Source organism: Polyodon spathula, chromosome 5 (genome assembly GCF_017654505.1).
Source record: "Polyodon spathula isolate WHYD16114869_AA chromosome 5, ASM1765450v1, whole genome shotgun sequence".
NCBI classification, from domain to species: Eukaryota; Metazoa; Chordata; class Actinopteri; order Acipenseriformes; family Polyodontidae; genus Polyodon; species Polyodon spathula.
In genome coordinates, this window is record NC_054538.1 from 69,129,273 (window position 1) to 69,148,177 (window position 18,905).

The 18,905-nt window shown below is 39.3% G+C and overlaps 1 protein-coding gene across 5 annotated transcripts in view; it reads right to left on the reverse strand.

Moving 5' to 3' along the window:
• The window catches only part of LOC121316232 (transcriptional-regulating factor 1-like), a 55,612-nt gene that overhangs the window by 14,535 nt on the left and 22,172 nt on the right, over positions 1-18,905 (reverse strand). For 3 of the 5 annotated variants that reach the window (XM_041251162.1, XM_041251161.1, XM_041251158.1), the window contains exons 2-4: positions 2,770-2,859; positions 2,568-2,682; positions 345-2,033 (exon numbers count right to left, since the gene is read on the reverse strand). In XM_041251162.1, coding sequence (XP_041107096.1) covers positions 345-1,763 — 1,419 coding nt within the window. In that variant the 5' untranslated portion in view covers positions 1,764-2,033; positions 2,568-2,682; positions 2,770-2,859. The remainder of the gene's footprint in view (positions 1-344; positions 2,034-2,567; positions 2,683-2,769; positions 2,860-18,905) is intronic. The other 2 variants (XM_041251159.1, XM_041251160.1) reach the window with 2 other exon arrangements.

An 18,905-nucleotide genomic window follows, 5' to 3' on the forward strand; every position in this document is an offset into this window, starting at 1 on the left:
CTGTCATCGCCTGCTACATGGTATCACAGGTGCACGCAGCAATCACAGCAGGTAAACTAAAAGGAATGTTACGTGTTTAATATGAATTACTTTATTGTTTAAAATTACCTTTACAGTATTTCCACTTATTGACAAACATGCTGTGCTGTACAGTACTATCAGTTGGCAATGACAATGTCTTTCAAATCTAAAAACAATGCAGCAATGTAGTTGCATACTTGCTAGCGGCCAGATAATTTATTTCCCCTTTCAACACATGCCTGTGCATGAGATGAAGACATCCAAGAATCCAGTGTTGCTTTATTAATATGTACCATCTAATTAATATCAAATCCTGTAGCTACCTGTGGCCACAGTGTACTGGGCGACTGCTGTGTCTGTGCCCCTCCTTTGCCGCTCGCCAGCTGCATGGTGGGCAGTGCCTCTCTGAGACACCTCGGCACCGTCTGGTGTGGGGGGCTGGGGACACCCATGTGTGGTAGAACCTCACTGCAGGCCAGGCCATCGTTTCTCCCCTCTGGGAGCCCAGAGACAGCAGTGGCAGCAGGGTCCCCTGGGTTCTGAAGCTGGCAGCTGGGCTCCAGGAGATACTGCTTGGGTGGAGAATGGAGGGCACGTTCTTCCTCCACCTGTACCTGCTGCTGCAAATGGACATTCTGCTGGTAGACCTGTAGATGATACTGCTGCTGGGTTGATGCTGACTGCTGCTGCTCCTGATAGTAATAGGGGGCTGCCCCCGAGGACAGCTGGATGTGTTGGACAGGATGGGCTTGCTCCTGGGGTGCGTACTGGGGATGCTGCTGTACAATTTTCCGGTTCTGGTGGTAGGGTTGTGGGGGAGAGAGCGGTTGCATTTGCTGTTGTTGCAACTGATGCATGGCTGCTTGTGCTGCATGTGCTTGCTTGTGGTAATAAGTGCTCCGTTGCTGCTGCAATTGCTGCAGGAGTACATGTGCAGACTGTTGCTGGGGTTTCTGCTGTTGCTGCAGATAGTACTGTGCTTGCTGATGCTGTAGCATTTGCTGCTGGGACTGCAGGCTTTGCATCTGTTGCCGTTGTTGGAATGCCTGCAAGTGCTGCATTTGTGCCACCCGGTGCTGTTGCTGCTGGTACTCATAATAGAGCTGCTGCTGTTGTACGTCTGTTACCTGCTGCGACTTGGGGTGTGTGGCGTCAAAGGACCTCTGCATCTGCTGTTGCTCCAGCTGGTACCTTTGCTGCTGCTGCACAGGTATCTCCTGTGTCTGCTCTTGCAGGTGGGGTTTCTGGGAAAGAAGCTGCCGTAGGGCGCTGTCTGCAGTGACGTCAGCCAAAGAGGAAGAGGCAGACGATTGCCCCTGTTCCGCCAGGCTCTGCCCATTTCCATCAGCGCTGCCTTGGTGGATCCGCAGGTTCTGGTTTGCAAAGACCTGGGTGAAGGAATCTAGCTTCTGCAACACACTGCTTGTGACTTTAGGCTGCCCATCTGCAGCTGTCTGGGCTGTACCACTGTACTGGTAGTTTCTGGCACTGCCTTGGTCTGTAGCCTCCTCGGGGCTGGGCGAGCCCCACATGAGATTGGAGTTGCCCAGGCTGCTCTGATGGTGGTGGTCTGATGGATGGGGGGACAATGGGGAAGACTGGAGGGGCTCTAAGCTGGATGACCCGTAGTTGTGGTTCAAGCCTCCACTCATAGTGGCCAAGGGGTTTGGATGCTGCTGGAAATAGGCCCCGTCCGTGCCATTCCCCGAGTCACTAGGCTTGTACAGAGGCTGGTCCCCCATGCTGAGCTGTACTCGTTACAATGTTATTTGTTTTTAAATAGAATTTTAAAAATAAATAAATAAATAAAAATAAAATAAAAATATAAAATTGGGACCCGAGATTCTCTGAACGAGTGTTGGTTCGGCGTAACTTTATAACCCGCCTTCTTTAATAAAATGAAAATGTTTCTTTTTATATATTTTAATCCTGAATTCGCTCTGCTGCAGCCTCACATCTTCTGCACGCAGCGATGCTCTGGGATAAATGGCAGGAGAAACAGTGTCTTCCAGCTGGATCAAAAACAGGAGGAAAGAAAAACAAAGAGGATGAGATTACTACTGTTACTTTAGTTTAGGTTTCATACACATTTACATATTTAGAATGTTTATCACATTTAAAATGGCATTTTGGTTGTAGCTGTATACACGCCAAACTGGAATTCATATTTGGTGTTTTTATTTATTTTTTTTGTCACGTCATGTGAAATGCCAGGTATATAGGATGAAATACAAGACAGATATACATGTAATTGCTAACTTCCACCCTGGCCTGGTAATTATATTCTTGTAAATCAAACATGATCAAGGTGGCTTTTTTTTTCATTTGGAGGAAAATAATATTTGTGTTCTCTTTATGAATATTCTAAAATCAACATAAAAATAAAAAATAATAATATTTAAAAAAAAAAAAAAAAAAAAAAATGCCAGAGAACAATACTGAAACAAAACAGAACACGTGGACACCAAATGCTGTATTGTTATTTCACACCTGGTTTCAAGAGTGCTCCACCACACACACACACAAAGGCTGCAAATACTACTCACGAAATGGGGGGCCTCTCATTCTCTGTTCGAAAGCCAGATGCACCGTTCTTTAGAGATGTATCAGACGGGATGGCCTCCAAGCAGCTTGTCTGGACAGAGCTTCTTCTCTCAATGCCTGCAACAACCAAGCAGGAGAATGAAGACAGGACTGTCTGTAGCACTCCTCTAAAGCTGGGAATGCAATACACACACAGCACTGTACCTTACTACCTGCACAACTTAGGGGCGCTTCTCTTGTGCTGGACATTTTAACTGTAGGTAGGGCAGCTGCTTCACACTATAGTGGCCACACCTACAATGCAGGTAGAAACAAAAAAACAAAAGTGTAGTCTTGTTTTGTGCTTTTCATTTTGGTTTTTAAAGCAAAAGAATAAAAAAAGTTTGATCATGGTTAAGCCCCCTTTTCACCATGCTTTACCATGTTTGGCTTACTGTGCTTTACACTGTACCAGAATATACTGCAGTAAACCTTCATCTGGGTATACAGCCCAAGTGAGCTCACTTATGCACAACCCCTGGAACCATGACACAATAAATAAGGTCGCTGGTGACCCTTCTAGAAGTTTACCATGATATTTTTGGACTTTTGCCATGCTTTTCCCATGCATTTACAATAATTTACCCAGACTTGCCATTTTAAATTTGCTTTACAATGCTTACCTATGCTTTGCTATGCTTTCACTGTGCTTTATTACACTTTGCTATGCATTTACTATGATACACTTTTATAATGGGACTTGGCTTGAAGAAGTTTATAAGCTAACCCAAGTCAGCCATTGTGTACAACAGTAGTCTTGCAGCACAGGTCAGATGCGAGACATCAATGTGCTTGTGAATAGCGATGAGACTAATACTGCCGACTACATACAGTACACGGCTGACCCTTCCACCAAAAGACTTTCCACGCTTCAATTCAACGACAGAAGCCTTAGGCGTGCTGGTCCTTGAAACACCTTGTGACAGCTACACTATCAATGAAATTCACACTGCAACTTACACTTTACACCTTCCAGAACATTAAACTGCTCTGCAAAGTACTTTAAAAATCATATAAATGTAATAAATTTCCCCAAAACCAAGACTTAACTCTGCAGGTCTAACTACAATGCCAATACAATATGTGATGTGTTTCACAGGAAAACAAGAAAGGGATTAAAACATTAGAAACACTGCTGGCCTCTCTGTAACAGACACACACACTGCCTGTGAAGCCACTTCGAATATGACAGCTATGCATTGTAGATCACTTCCTGTCACATGCGATCAGAGTCCACGCATCAACTGCTGCTCTCCTTAAATGGAGATGGAAGGAACCCCCGACTAGAACTCAGGAAATGCCAGCTCATCTGGGCCAGGCTGCACTTGACGCAAAACATTATGTGGGTGAAACCATGCTAATATCTGAAAGTAATTATCTTTAATTGCATTTCTTCATTCTATCCCCTCAGAGTTCTGGACCTGAAACATCCTTGCCATTCAGCACCGGGTCCTCTCTCAAGCAGAGAAGATTATGCCAACCTGTGTGGTGGCTTGTAATGTGGATCAATATCCACCAGGGGGCCATGAAGTTGAGTCCAACCAAAGCAGCAGTAAATGAAAGGCTAATTACACCCCCTCCTCCCCCCCTCCGCATTAAAATTTCTTAAAGAACCATACAAATAGTTTTTTTTTTTTTTTTTTAATATATTCAGTAAAAAAAAAAAAAAAAAAAACAATTTAAAAAAAAAGGTCCTATGAACAGGTTCAAATCTTGGCCTCACCAAATTGCCAGTCCTGGCTGTCGCATCGCACAGGTCAGGGAGGAAAAAGAAAAAGAAAAAAAAAAATCAATCAATGTAACCCCTACTGGTCATGCTTCAAACGAGGCAAGCCAGGGACCAGAGAAGTTGAAGGAGATTCGCAAGACAGCACAAACAAAAGGCTGTGAGTTGATCTTGAGCTCTCCTGAGTCTGTACTTGATTTGCAGCAGTATGGAATTGGGCATTCCAAATTGGGATGGGAAATAGGGTTACATACCTGATTGGGCTCTCTAAACTAGGAAAAAAAAAAAAGTTACCTTACACTACAACACACTACTTAAAACACACTAACGCTAAAATCTACTGTATACCTGACATGCATATTTCTAACAATGGTTGTATGGTAAGAATTACAGCAGCAGCAGCATTAGACACATTAGCTTTGATAAATTAGTCTCTTTCTAGCTTCCTGTTTTCTCTTTCAAGCAGATCTTTTTAATCTATTGTATATAGCTGTTTTCTTTAAGATAACACAGTATGGTAACTGATTGGGGAAAAACGAAATAAAATGTGGGTCATAAAGACCAGTCAGAGAATATTTGCAGTTCCACAAAAACATTATTTTAGTCTTCAGCCTATTAGTACCCTACAGTCCCCTACGGGAACTTGCCAATGGATGTGCCCAAGTAATCTTTTTCACTTGTAATTAACTTAGATTTTTCAATATATGTAATATACTGCATGTACATTTTTGTTGTAAATGGTGAACAGTCTTTCAAACCAGAAGGGGGTTGTCTCTACACAACATAAGAGGGGTAAAACAAAATGCCCCACAATTCATAGCTTTCAGCACATTCAGCAAATGTGTTCTCTCGAGTTTAGGAGCTAAACAGAAATCCACTCTACCAACCAGATTTACAGCAATCCGTGTACGGAATGCCTCTGACCACTTCCTACCTGTGTCACGTGGCATCACTGTCACTGGATATTCACCTCCAAAAGTACTGTAGCGATCTCGGTTAATGCAGGCAGGTAATCCCACACACAGGCGGAGGGCGGGTGCGCAACCGTTACCTCTCCCCCTAAAGCATAGCGCCGATATCGCTGTACAAAAGAGCCGGCTCTTTTGCGAGAAGCGTACATCGAGCTAGTCTTCGTGTGTGATTACGTCACCTACGAGCCAGGCTTCTGCCTCCCCCCCGGGCACGCTACGGTATTTTATGCTGGACACACTTTACTACAGTGGTTACGCATAACAACTTAAAATTAACACAGATGAACCACTTACGATTTTAAATTAAAAGGTAAGCCTTATGATTTAATGCCCATTTAGCCGTTTCACAGAATTTAAATACATTATGGTTACTACGATTTTTCAGTAGATTACATTCCTCACTAGTAACATCGAGACAAATGCTGGATAATCGAGTCAAGAATAAAATGTTTGAAACGCGCACAATTGACCTCATAATTTAAGTTTATCAACGAAACTGCACCGAACGCCCTGTGTTGCTATTTACAGTATTTCTTGCACAGACAAGCAGTGGGCGTGTTCTTCTTTTCCCGCTACAGTGTTAACTAGCATCTGATTTGCTGGTCCCATCCTGACCGCCAGCGAATCGGTTTTGAAAATGCTTTGTAACTACGCGACCTCTGTGTATTCGAGGTCATGTCGACAGGCTTGTATTTCTGGCAAACGTCACGTAAGTAAATTGTGCACATCACAGAACAGTGACTCTATATAGTTTGTGCCTCACTGGAGTTTCAAAATGAACTGCTAAACCTGGGAAGAATACTGTTTACGTGTTTTTCGATGTATTTTTCAAACCGTGCTGGGTTCTCCGCTTGCGTTTCCTGATTGATGACTACATCTAGTCGATGTAACTACAATCATTGCCGCCCACAGCTGAGACAAAAAAAAAAAAAATGTTAGTAATCCTACAGTGCCACGCGCCAAGCTATATTACAGTTAATTACCCCTCACATTCCATTGTTCAGCACAGCTCTTAATTAACAGCAATGGTATTAAAATAATCACGTCTCGCGTGGAGGCTTAACTGACACCCTAATAGACAAGTATGCGTTCATTTATAAAAAGCTATTTAAAAAACAAAACATTACTTTCTCAAAATATTTTTTGTAGTTAATGTTTAGAACTATATATTTTTTAGAACTTCAATCATTTAATAAAAAAAAATAATGGAATCTAGCACTTAGAAAAAGGGGCATTCAGAACAGAAAATAGGAGACACTTTTTTACACAGAGAATTGTGAGGGTCTGGAATCAACTCCCCAGTAATGTTGTTGAAGCTGACACCCTGGGATCCTTCAAGAAGCTGCTTGATGAGATTTTGGGATCAATAAGCTACTAACAACCAAACGAGCAAGATGGGCCGAATGGCCTCCTCTCGTTTGTAAACTTTCTTATGTTCTTATGTTCTTATGTTCTTACCCCTAATATGCACTGAGGTTGACGAATGTTGTAACTTAAAAAATAAAAGCCATGGCGATCATTACATTGAGTATTTGTTGTACCTCCATTCATGTCTGTTCATTTCTGTGCTTAACACGTTACTGCTGTGAACCTGCAACGGTTAGGTAATCGCTCAATGCAGCGAAGCTGTAAAGATCAGTAAACACTCCTGATGAAAGGGTGTAACCCGCTCAGCAGGATCGAGGTGCGGCAATTCTGTGGTACCTGCTGGGAAGTTATAAAAAGCAAAATGTTCACACAATTACTTCTTACCTATAGCCGCCATATCCATCCACACACATACATATATACACACACACACACACACACACTGCAGCAGTTTTTCTATTTTTTAAAATTTTATTTTTTTTAATAAATTGTAATGGTTCCAGACTAAAACAATACTAGATATAAACTTTCCGAAGTTCCGTTTCTTGATGCTTAAAAGAACAGCTCCAACAACATATATCAACAACATCTAAATCAGGGGTCTCCAACCCTGGTCCTGGGCCCTGGACACCTACTGTCACTCCTGGTTTTCATTTCAACCAATCTCTCAGTTACTTAATTGAACCAATTATTGGCTTAATTAGTCAAGATTAACAGGTGTTCCAGATCTTTAGCCATCGATGATGTAAAGACACCTATAAAACCTGGTGGATAGGGGCTCACCAGGACCAGGGCTGGAGACCCCTGATCTAAACAGACAGAACTGGCAGATACAACATAGAAAACAATTGGTAATGTAAGATAATGAAGCTTTACTGTTGCCGTGCCCCTCAATGTTATTTAAGTGTTTACTGTAATAATAATAACAATAAAGCAGACAGAATGACAGTGTAGTACCAGATACTTGGCCGGTGCAGTTAATTCAGCTTAAATAACATACATGACACATGTTACTTAAGTTGAATTAACTTGCTCTGTCTGGGCTCATCTGGTAATATATATATATTTTTTATTATGTCTCAATCCTAAAATTCAAGGTGATGCAAAACATTTGGTCATAGCTGTTGAGTATTTGATTGACATATGATGTGTCATTCATTTTAATTAAGTGCCCCCCCCCCCCCGGGTAGAAATGTGCTGTGTTGATAGGAAAAATAAAGAAACTTTGTTTGTATCTATCGGCCCTGGCAGCCCCTCCATTTGTTCTGTGTGCAGGACAGAGGCTCTCTTTCCATCCATGCTTCCTCTGTCTCATCAAGGGCAGTATCCTTGTATCTCAGCTCCTTGCTTCATAGGTTGTGGGCATCATTTCCTTAAGGCGCACGTAGAAAAGTGATGGTTTGCTAAGGAGTTCCATATTACCTTAGTTAAAGGGCATTCACCTTAGTAAAATACCAGCGTGCTTATAGAAATGAGGCGTGCGTTAAGGGACTGTGTGAACGCGTGCCTTATTTCTACTTTTAAGAAGGTTTAGTGAATGAGGCTCTTAATTTAGCACCCCTGTACCTCCTTTCCCTTTCCTCCCCACACCCAGTTTCTTCTCCTCTAACCACTTACGCAACCATTAACCCCTTTTTTTCCCCCTACCCAATTATAATGTCGCCTCACTCAGCAATCCTGCTGCTAATCAGGACTATTGGGCAACAAGCTTTCCTGCTGTTGAACCTATAGCCACCTTTTACCTGCTGAACCTAGGAGACGTATGTTACCAAACTACTGAATCCTGGGGGAAAAGAAAGAAGGGCCCAGCTTAGCTATTCTCCTAAACTGCATCGCATCCCCAATCCCACAGGAGCAAGCACATGGATCCTAAGCCACGATTGGCCACTCCCTCTTACATGACTCCACCCTGCACTCCACGTGGCAAAACTATTACTAGGTGAACCACTTCTAAGTTTGTCCCAATTTGTTTATAAATAACTGAGGCTTCTTCCTTAAAGTTTTCATTCCAAATAAGCTCTCAGTTACTTAACTAGACCCTCAATTGAAATGGTAATTTGCTTAAAAAGGTCTAATTAAGCAAATTGTTAGTTCAATTAAGGGTCTAGTTAAGTAATTGAAAGCTCAGTTCAAATGAAAACCAGCAGACACAGGGGGTCCTGCTCTAAAGGCTGACTATATTAAGCCAGTCCCTTGAGTGCTTGTAACAGTTTTGACAAACATGTCGCAATGACTCCCCCAGTGGCGGTAGCGGGGACTGGGGGGGCGCAAGGTCATCCAGTGTTAATACCCACAAGCTGAACTGGGGTTGAATTCCAGGATTCAGGCCCCTTTCTACAACCAACCTGCCCAAAAAGCAGTACCAGCAGTATGACAACAAGAATGGACAGGGTAAAAAATATAAAATAAAAATTATCTGTTGCCCTTTAAAAGAAAGACAAACTAGTGTTCAATATCAATGGCATTTAGATAATGGATACTGCAGTATACACAAATGCAAGACTGTCTAAGTGGCAGCCAGTTCAGATAAACATTTAAGCTGATTTTACAAACAATGTGCTTGAAAGATGAATATGATGTGTCCAGACGCCACTGGGAACTGCAGTCGGAGGTGGCCTTGCAAAGTACTGCAGCAAGGGAAGTGTGTCCACAGTGCAGTCCTTTTAATAACGTCTAGTAGGAGGACCCGTTTCAAAGCCTGCTCTGTCAGGGGCATATTCGTCAACCCCCAGGAGAGGCAATTAATAATTATTAAAGTCATTTTAAGCATCTCTTGCAAAATTATACAACCACTATATAACTGTGTTAACCCTTAAGTTTAATACTGCAAACTGGCACAGTAATTTACACAACATGCTTTACCGTGCCTGCCTTTTGAATATGCATCTACGTAGAGTTGTGCATCATAAAAAATGGTTTTGGTGCCAAGATAATTATTCGGGTTAACAGATTATTCAGCTAAGCAAACTGCATTTCTAGAAGTTAAAAAAAAGAGACAATTCCTTGGAATTTCAGGAATGTAAACACCCGGTACTATTTGCGTGGGAAATTATTTCTCTCCGTTGAGTGTCTAGCAAGAGGCCAAGCTTTCATTTACAGAATTAGCCAAAAGTAGAAAATAGGAATTAAACTATATTTAGAAAATATACAGTGCATTTACAATTACAACTTGGACCAGAGCTGACGTAGTCGATCAGATTAAAATATTCTTATCACTTGAGCCACCCATGTATAGCCCCTGAATTGTAGTGCCCCCCCCCCACCTTTTTTTTTTTAAACAATGTGTAAATAATGCCTGAGGGGAAATATCATGGCTCATGTCAATACAAAAAACTGCCTAGAAGTAGTTGCTCTGTGCATTTAACAATTCAGGGGTAGGGTTAGGGTTATCTTTGGTTCAGATAACAAAGACGTGAAGCAACACTGTTTCAGATCAGATGATACTGACTATGTGTAATTACGATTTCCTGTGACACTGCAATCCATATTTTGGATTTTCTTTTTTTTTTTTTTTTAATAATAATAACTGTAGTGCTATTTTGGATTTATTATTTTGTGTTGTTTTCACACTGGACACTGCAATTTCTTACTTGCAGAATTACATAAAGATCTTTATTTCAATGGACTGAAAGTTTTATTTGTTTATATACTTTTTTTTAACTTTCATCCACAAATGTGGTTTTTCATGCTGTGCTTTTTGCATTGGACCATGTAGCTTTAAAGTTTAATGTTTGTTTTGTGATGATAATTGAAATGACAAAACATTTAAACTGTATATTTAAAAGAAAACAGTAAAGAAATGAAAAAAATAAAGTACACACTTACATGCTGAATACAGTAATTATGTGCCCTTTCTCTTGAAAAAGATGTCCAGAGTAGATTGCTTCATATTTGTCATGCTTTTCTCAATGCACATTGTTACAATCTTGTTATCTCCTCACACCTGTTGCCATGGTTGCAGTTTGTGTGATGATGGCAATGGCTGCATGCGTCACACATGATTCGCACTACAATAGGTTATCTATGAAATCAGCCTGATCTTCCAATTAACCTACCAAGGTCTTAGTTTCCACTGAGTGAATAACACATTCACACTTCAGTCACTACCGAGATCGTTTTATCTGGGTAGATTTTGTAGGGCGATTGTTCTAACGGGCTAATTTCCATTGAGAAAACGGTTCTGGCTGCTTGGGTTCGTTATAGTGAAGTTAAAGTCCATATCTTACATAGAAAATCATTTTTTGGCTTTAGGGTTACACTTGGTTTTACGTGGAAATTAATTTTTCATGATCAGTTTTAGAGCACTGAGAGATGTAAAACTATCAATAATTCCAAAAAATCCATACAACGCACTGATCATGCACAAAGTTAGCGTGAAGTCACTAGGGGAACACATAGCAGGAACAGCAGAGAGATATACATGGCTTCAGACTGTGAAAGCTCTCATTACAAATTTCTCTGACGTTTTGAGTAGTCTGTATTACAGTAAGGATAGCGGGAGTATGGTGTGTAATGAAAGAAATTGTGGGGAGGGAAAATAAGTGGTTTGAGTCCCGATTCCAAACAGTTTTAAACCTCCAGCAAGAGAAAATAACTACGCCGGCATCAGGAATTCGAGCGGCACGCCCCCTTGTCTGCAGGTCGGCAATTCTGAATGTTGTTCTTGTATACAGTTAGCCCCGGCTAGCAGTTCATTTATGGCAATAAAAAAAGTGTATTTCTATATTTGGTTTGTTGTACCATTTATATCTTGCAAATAGTGTTTACCATTTCCCACCCAATTAAAAAATAAAGCATTGATTAGATTACAGGGCAGAGATAACTTGCATGGTCAGTATAGCTCTTCAACTTCATTCATGGAATAAACACTTATGCTTTCCCCGATTTAGTGAAATTAAATAGGCCTAACCTCCTTGTGAACTGCACACAATTATTATTATTTCTTGGCAGACGCCCTTATCCAGTAATGTGCATATGAACATTACCTTAAAAGATACAATTGAAAATCGAAAGCGTACCTAAAAAAGCTGGACAAGTGGATTCATTCTTTTGATTTCTGCATCAGAAATCTTGAGCAGGCAATGTGTTTGTAACTGTTTATAGTACTCTGACGTTGTTGTTTTTTTATTAAGTCAGCAACATGAGAGCAGTGCTATTGTTTATTTTCTTTGGTTAGTTTTGGGCCACAGAGTTTATTTGATAACTGTATATTGTATAATAATAATAATAATATCTGACATCTGAAAAAAACAAATTCAACACTTGGAGAGCTGATTATGCGCAGTGGATAGCCTAGAAGTATTGAGCACTGGTGCACAGGGTAAGAAAATAAATCTCTGGTAATCATTTTTATATCTGTATGAAGTGTCTTATAGATGCAGCTATTAAAAAATATATACTTTTTATATAAAAAGTAACTCGGTACAGAATTGTTTAATTAAGGCTGGTAAAAAAAAAAAAAAAAGTACTTTGGTTTCTAAATGGTTCCGCTGTTGTCAGGTGAAAATGAATGAATGGCCACTTGATGACTGCACTATGTAACACAATTTTTGTTCCTGGGTAGTAAGTGTTATTTCCTAATTGCTTATGCCTCAAAAATATAGCAAATGGCTATTATTCCCCACAAACTTTGCTTTTGTGACCAGGGCAGTGATATTTTGAAATATCACTATTTCCAATGAGAAAACGGGAGCTTTTGTGTCTTTTCGTCAGAAAAAAACAACATATGAATCCAAATTAACATGTATCTATACTAAAGTAATACAAAAATGACTACAAAAGATTTAGAAGTGAGTAGTTTTTCGAGATTTACAATTATACTGTAAATTTACAGTATAATCGTAAATCTCAAAAAGCTACTCGCTTCTAAATCTTTTGCAGTCACCACTTAACTTGGTGTGTAATTTTGAAGGCGATTGGTTACACCTGAGCTAATTTAGGATTGCTATTACAAGGGGTGTGGACACTTATCCAACCAAGCTATTTCAGTTTTAAATTTTTAATTAATTTTCTACAAATTTCTAGAATTTTTTTTTCACTTGGAAGTTGTGGGGTAGGCTGTGTAATTAAAATGCATTTTAATTTGGAGTTGTAGACGTTCTATAGGCACTGCATCTGTCCCAGTGCTACAATTAAACATGTTTGCGTTGACTTCTTCACAATTCAGCCACAGGCTCAGAAGCAAAATCAGCTTTAAAAATGTCAAAATGTCTGGAATTCTCTTGCTCTGCCTGTCCCCAACTAGCATGGTGCCAATTAACAATTTGAAGAAGTCAGCAATTGTTGTTGTTGTTATTTTTTTTCAGTGTTTGGCCAAGTTGGAGGTCATTGAGATACTGAAACCAAACAAAAGAGCTCAGGCTGACTTGGTTATCTTCGGGAGGGTAGCTAGTCATCAATTTCAGCACGAGTAACCCACACCCGTCACCTCTCCTGTGCTCAATGGTGATAATCTAAATTGATGAGGTAGCGCTTTGCTGCAGATACTACTAAAGAAAACTGCTGACTTGCTCACTGCCACACCAGACCTGACAGAGTTCATAAAGAGGCGCGTCATTTAGAAAATACATATGTAACAGGGCAAAGGTCAGAAGGTGGGGCAATGTGGCGCAAAGCAACAGCCTTTCACCTGGGGGGCTGTGTTGTTGCTCACAAATGAAATGCATTTAATGTTCACAGGTTGACAGCAGTCTACATCCGAAAGCCACTAGTGAGAGACTGAACTGCTCCCTCGCCACTTGCTGTACAGTACAGGTCTTGTGCAGACTGCATGCATTCTCATGGGCCAATAAGGGAGATTTAAAATCCTGGCTTGCAATTCTTAGGTTTTACCGAGTGCAACACAAATAAATTTTATTTTTGTGTCGTTAGAGAATTGTCATAGGGTCACTGCAGCTCATGTGAACCAAACAGGAGATACTACACTAAGTCAAATCTCACTTCATTACTTATTGTTGGAAAGCTGTTGAAAAATGCTTTCAAATGATACAAGCTTTACTATTGTAAACTCAATAATGAAAGCTTCTGAAATGCTGAAAAGTAAATATTGTTAGCCCTGGTTAACAATAATAATAATTGTCTCTCTTCTAGTTTAACACCACAGGATTGGGCACTGCTCATTTCAGCAGTTCTGTGCCAAAACTATGGAAGTTTCTTCTCTATGGTTTTCATCAGATTAACATCTGTGCTCAAACTTGAATGTAAATATATATTTTAAAAAGCACTACTGTAGAATGTGTTAAAACCTCAGTACGTTTAAAATGAGTACATCGTTTATATTAATGTGTTTGCCAAAAAAGTCTGTATTAAAAAATAAGTGCTTTGTGTATATAATACAAAAGTATCTACATTAGAGGGTTACAATTCTAAATGGCCTATGAATTGGAATGTGTGATACCCAAACAGAAAAGTGGTAGTGAAACAAGCTATTTTGTATAGCGAAACTGCACCCAAGTTACTCTTCCCCTGTGAAGTAGTCTGTAAATCTGTCACCCAACAAGGAACAGACTGCAGCCTTCCCAGGACTCCCCTCTATAGTAAACTCCCTCCTCGCAACCAGCATCCCTCTGAGACCCCTCGCTGTAAATCCTTTTAAATCTAAATAATTCACTCACTTTATGTAAAACAATATGCTGATAGTATATACAGCAATGCTGAGCGGTGAACATTTTGAAAAAGAAAAAAAAAAAACTTTGAGTACTCAAGCACAACACATTTCAAGTATTCATTCTGAAATGCTCGTCCAATAAAACTCAAGGGTTACTGATTTATTTATTTATTACTTTTGTACTGTAATTATACTGGCATGAATAATTATTGCATTAATTCTCGATTCATCATTTTAAACCCCTATTTGTCTGGTCAGTTCAGGTCACATCTCAGTTTACTCTCAAGCACAGACAGACAATTGTGCCAAATTGTGTGGTGGTGATGCGATGCCCAGTGTGGGTTACCAGTCAACGGATTTCAATCCAAGCCTCCTGGAGTTTCAATGCTGGTTTTACAGTACACTAAATCCAGTGTGCATGGGTGTCAAATGTGTATTTATATCACGTATTATACAATACTCACTGTAGCACAATCCATCCAAATCCAGTTACATTGGCACTATTTATTGCTAATAATGTTACTCTGAAACACCTTTGCTGCCTTAAACTAACCATCCTGACTATTTGTTACTAGTTTTATAACTGTTATAAAATTTGGTACTAGTTTAACGCTTTTTTTTTTTTAAATGTCTTCTTATAAAAACACCTTGGTGTTACAGGGTTACCTACAGAACAAGAGAGAAAATGTCAAAGTAATTCACAAGCTATTATTTATTTATTCTTTTAAAACAATGATTACATAGTTAGTAAAGTCTGTGTGGATTACCAGTGTGGCTTTTGACAGTTTCCATTTACTGTACATGCTGCTTTCACTATGAATGTGCAGACACAGTGGAGTGCCAGTGGGACTGACACCAGTTCCAGTATCTGTCTCGCATCCACCATGAAAAACCTTAGTCTAATGAAGCATGGTACAATATGCCTGCATGCAACACACAACACTGAGGGACAGTTGTACAAGATTTAGTGCAAAGTACTGCTTTTGTGTATTTATTGGACAGCTACAGTATATATGAAGTCAGTACCTCAAATAGGGCTCATAAATTGACAGCGTAATTACTGCCACAAAAGGGTACAATATCCACAATCAAACTTTACTTTGAGAATAATGAATTTGTATACCAAGTTTGAAGGCAGTGTCTCAGAGTGTTAGGTCTGATCATCTGGAAACTAAACTAAAAGTCACTTGACCACATTGTAGAGAGTATCTCATAGCACTGAAAATATGAAGTAGGCATCTCAAAATGATTTATGATATATAAGGCTTGCTGTACAGGATATCAGCTCCCCTCACTGGGATGCTTAATAAACTATTTGTTAAAACAAATTAATACATTCTAAGAAACATACTTAAACAGCCTTTTATCTCATACAAGAAGTTTGAGTAAAAAGTCAAGTTTGACTCATTGCCTGCACAGGTGTTGGTGGTTGAAACGATTCTGTAAAACGTATCTCTTCGCAGTGGACTGCTCCCACGCTAACTATATGCTATTACTTAAAGCAAGTGTTGCTAAGAAAATATTTCCTTTAATCTCATCAGGTTTGCACTTCTATTCACTACATACTACACTTAAGGGTAGGTGCACTAAAGTGTTCCGCCTGTCGCAAACGAGTTGGAAGTCTTGGGTGATATGTACTAAACAACCGGAATGCTGTTAGCGACTTTTTAGGGAATGCTTTGCTGCAGCAGTTTCTTTGCGGTTCAATCTTAGATGAATATGTTATTATGGGCGTTCCTGGATAAATGTGCAAAAAAGGGGGCATAAATATTATAATGAGATGTACTAAAGCTGCCAACAATTGCAACAAATTTCTTAAGAACTATTGAAAGCATGTTTTAAAGAGTCGCAATTGTTTGTGACATTTCCCAGTCTGTTTTTTCTCATGTGTTGCCAGTTGTGCTCAATGTATTTGAGATGAACATCTAAGTACCTAGTTTTCACTAAAGTCAGGGTGTACTTACAAGCCTTGAAAACAAACTTCTGTGACATTTCTGGTTTTCCCAGGATGCTGGGAGCAGTAGACTGCACACATGTGCCACTAACCCCTCCAGCTCATTCTGAGCATCTGTACAGGACCATGACCTATTGTGTGTTAATTGTCTAGGCTACTAAGTAGGCCAAGTTAAAAATAATACCAATTAAAATAATAATAATAAAAAAAAAAACTAAAATCAATTAGTTTCAAGTTAAAATAATCTTTTATTCGCATTGTACACCAATGTGTACGATGCAGCAGCATGACTTAGTTTGTGTTACCAGTAGACTAAAGTAAAAAGAAAGTATGCTAGGTATTCATTTGATTTTGCTACTGTACTGTATACTGTTTAGGCCTGCTATACAGATTTATATTTTTACATAATGTAATGTGTAGCCTACCCAAAATACATGTGTTATTTCAGTATGTATTGTATTTATTTTTATAATACATCGAGAACTATAAATGTATGTGTGTTGGATTTTATTATATTGTTTTTAAACTCAACATCTCCTCATGTCGGACAAACATGTCTGGTTTAGCGAGGGGCTACTGTATGATTATGAAATGATTAAACTGCCTTTCATTTATATATATATATATATATTATTATAGCAAATATATATATATATATATATATATATTATATATATAATATAATATATATATATATATATATATATATATATATATATATATTATATATATATAAAAATTTGAGCTCAAACAGCCAGGTGCCCGGGTTTTCGAAGCTATACGACATGTACATCTCTTTCTCTCTCAAGGGAGCCTGTGTGTCTGTCTATCTATCTATCTATCTATTAAAAATAATATTATATATACACACACACAGTATTAAAGTAGGTAAAATTAATACGGAACAGAATGTTCATTTTCAAAAACAATGTTATTTTGATTCTTGCACCCTTGCATGTACAGAAGTTATCCTACAGGCACCCTCTGCTTCAGCAAACCACAACTCAACTCCCAGTATTTATTTGAATAATGTCACACGACTCTCGCAATATGTTAGAGATCTCGCTAAGAAGATGCAACACATATTTAGTTGGTATATTGCAGCTCTTTTCATTAACATGTTTTCTCTTAGTACATACGACAAAATATATACTTTGCAAACTGTCGCAACGAAAACACAAACCGTGGTATGTTTGCGCTGCGACTGGCCCATCTTAGTACATCTACCCCTTAGTTTCCCTGTCTTACTCTCAGGAAATCTGTTACACTTGCACTTCTTAGATCACTTAACTTCAGCAGTGTCCTATTACTGACTCAAATGTGTTTAAAATTACAGGAAAAGAAGCTTTGGAAGGGGCGGGGCAAATTTTACCCTCCATGTGAAATGACTAAGGAATGACTATCTGAAAACATGGCTTTCAAAACAGCAAGTTTAACCCAAGCACACGTTCCTCCTGCCTTGTGAAATACTACAAATGTTCAGAGGTGCTGACGTTTCAGTTATTCTGTTATTGCTCGGTCTTACAGTTCACAAAATGACCAACAATCTATTTATTTATTTATTATAAAATCCAATGAAATACTGAATGCTGAATAATATAGACAATCTTTTCGTTACAGACAGCAATGGGGGTGGGTGGGGAGTCATATTGTACTCCTAACCTTGGAGACTCATAAGCTTCATTAACATCATTCCACAAGCACTGTTGCTCGGGAGACTAGATATTAACTTAGCAAGTAAAACAGCTTACCCACCTTGGGAAAAGAGCTGTCATTGTGAAAACTACTGTACTGTGGTAAATAAAAGACACTGCAGTAATTAACTCATCTCAACATTGTTCCCATGGGCCCCACTGTAGCTGTAATTTGCAGACCACAAAACGTGAAATTTTCACAACTTCATGAGAGAGCTGGGCAGAACCCACATGGAAAATATTATTCTGAAGACTTTCTGACCATGCTGAGGCTGTTTTATCTTCAGCAGCTCATTTGAAGTCAAACATGCCTGAATGAAACGTCAGGGCAGGTTGTCACATGTATAGAGGACCAGCAAGGTTCAGAGTAGGTGCCATTAAAACAAGTGGTTATAACACCCTGCAGCAAAGCTCTGCCTCTCTAAAATGTAGGCCATCACCCCCCCCCCCCCCCCCCCCCCCCCAAGTTCCGATCCTTTTTGTTAACCCTTTTTACAATCGTATAAAAACAAAGAAAGCAAACACCTCAACTTCAGATTCACTGCACTGTAGTCACGTTTTAATTTCACTACAGTTAGGGGTATCTCTGCTACACTGGTATGTGTACAATACGGTTCGGACACTGTTAACATTTTACTGCACCAGCAGTTATATTTCTTCATGGTTAGAAGAGAACTAACAAACAAAGTATACATTTATATTTTATCGGATTGTTGGTTTCCACGTTATTTGCTTCCAATACACTCTTCAATGGGAGAGTGAAAAATACAACACAACACAATACAGCAGCATGTTGAAGCGGCTTGTCAACAAAAGACTACATTCTGTCAAATTGCATTTCTATTTCCTAATAAGCAGGGCCTAGTGCACAGACCACAAACAGCCAATGAGTGAAGGCAATGTCATTGTAACCCAATAAATTACAGATGTCATGTACACCATTTTTGCATTTCTTAGTTTAATATTTCATGAAAGCTGTGAT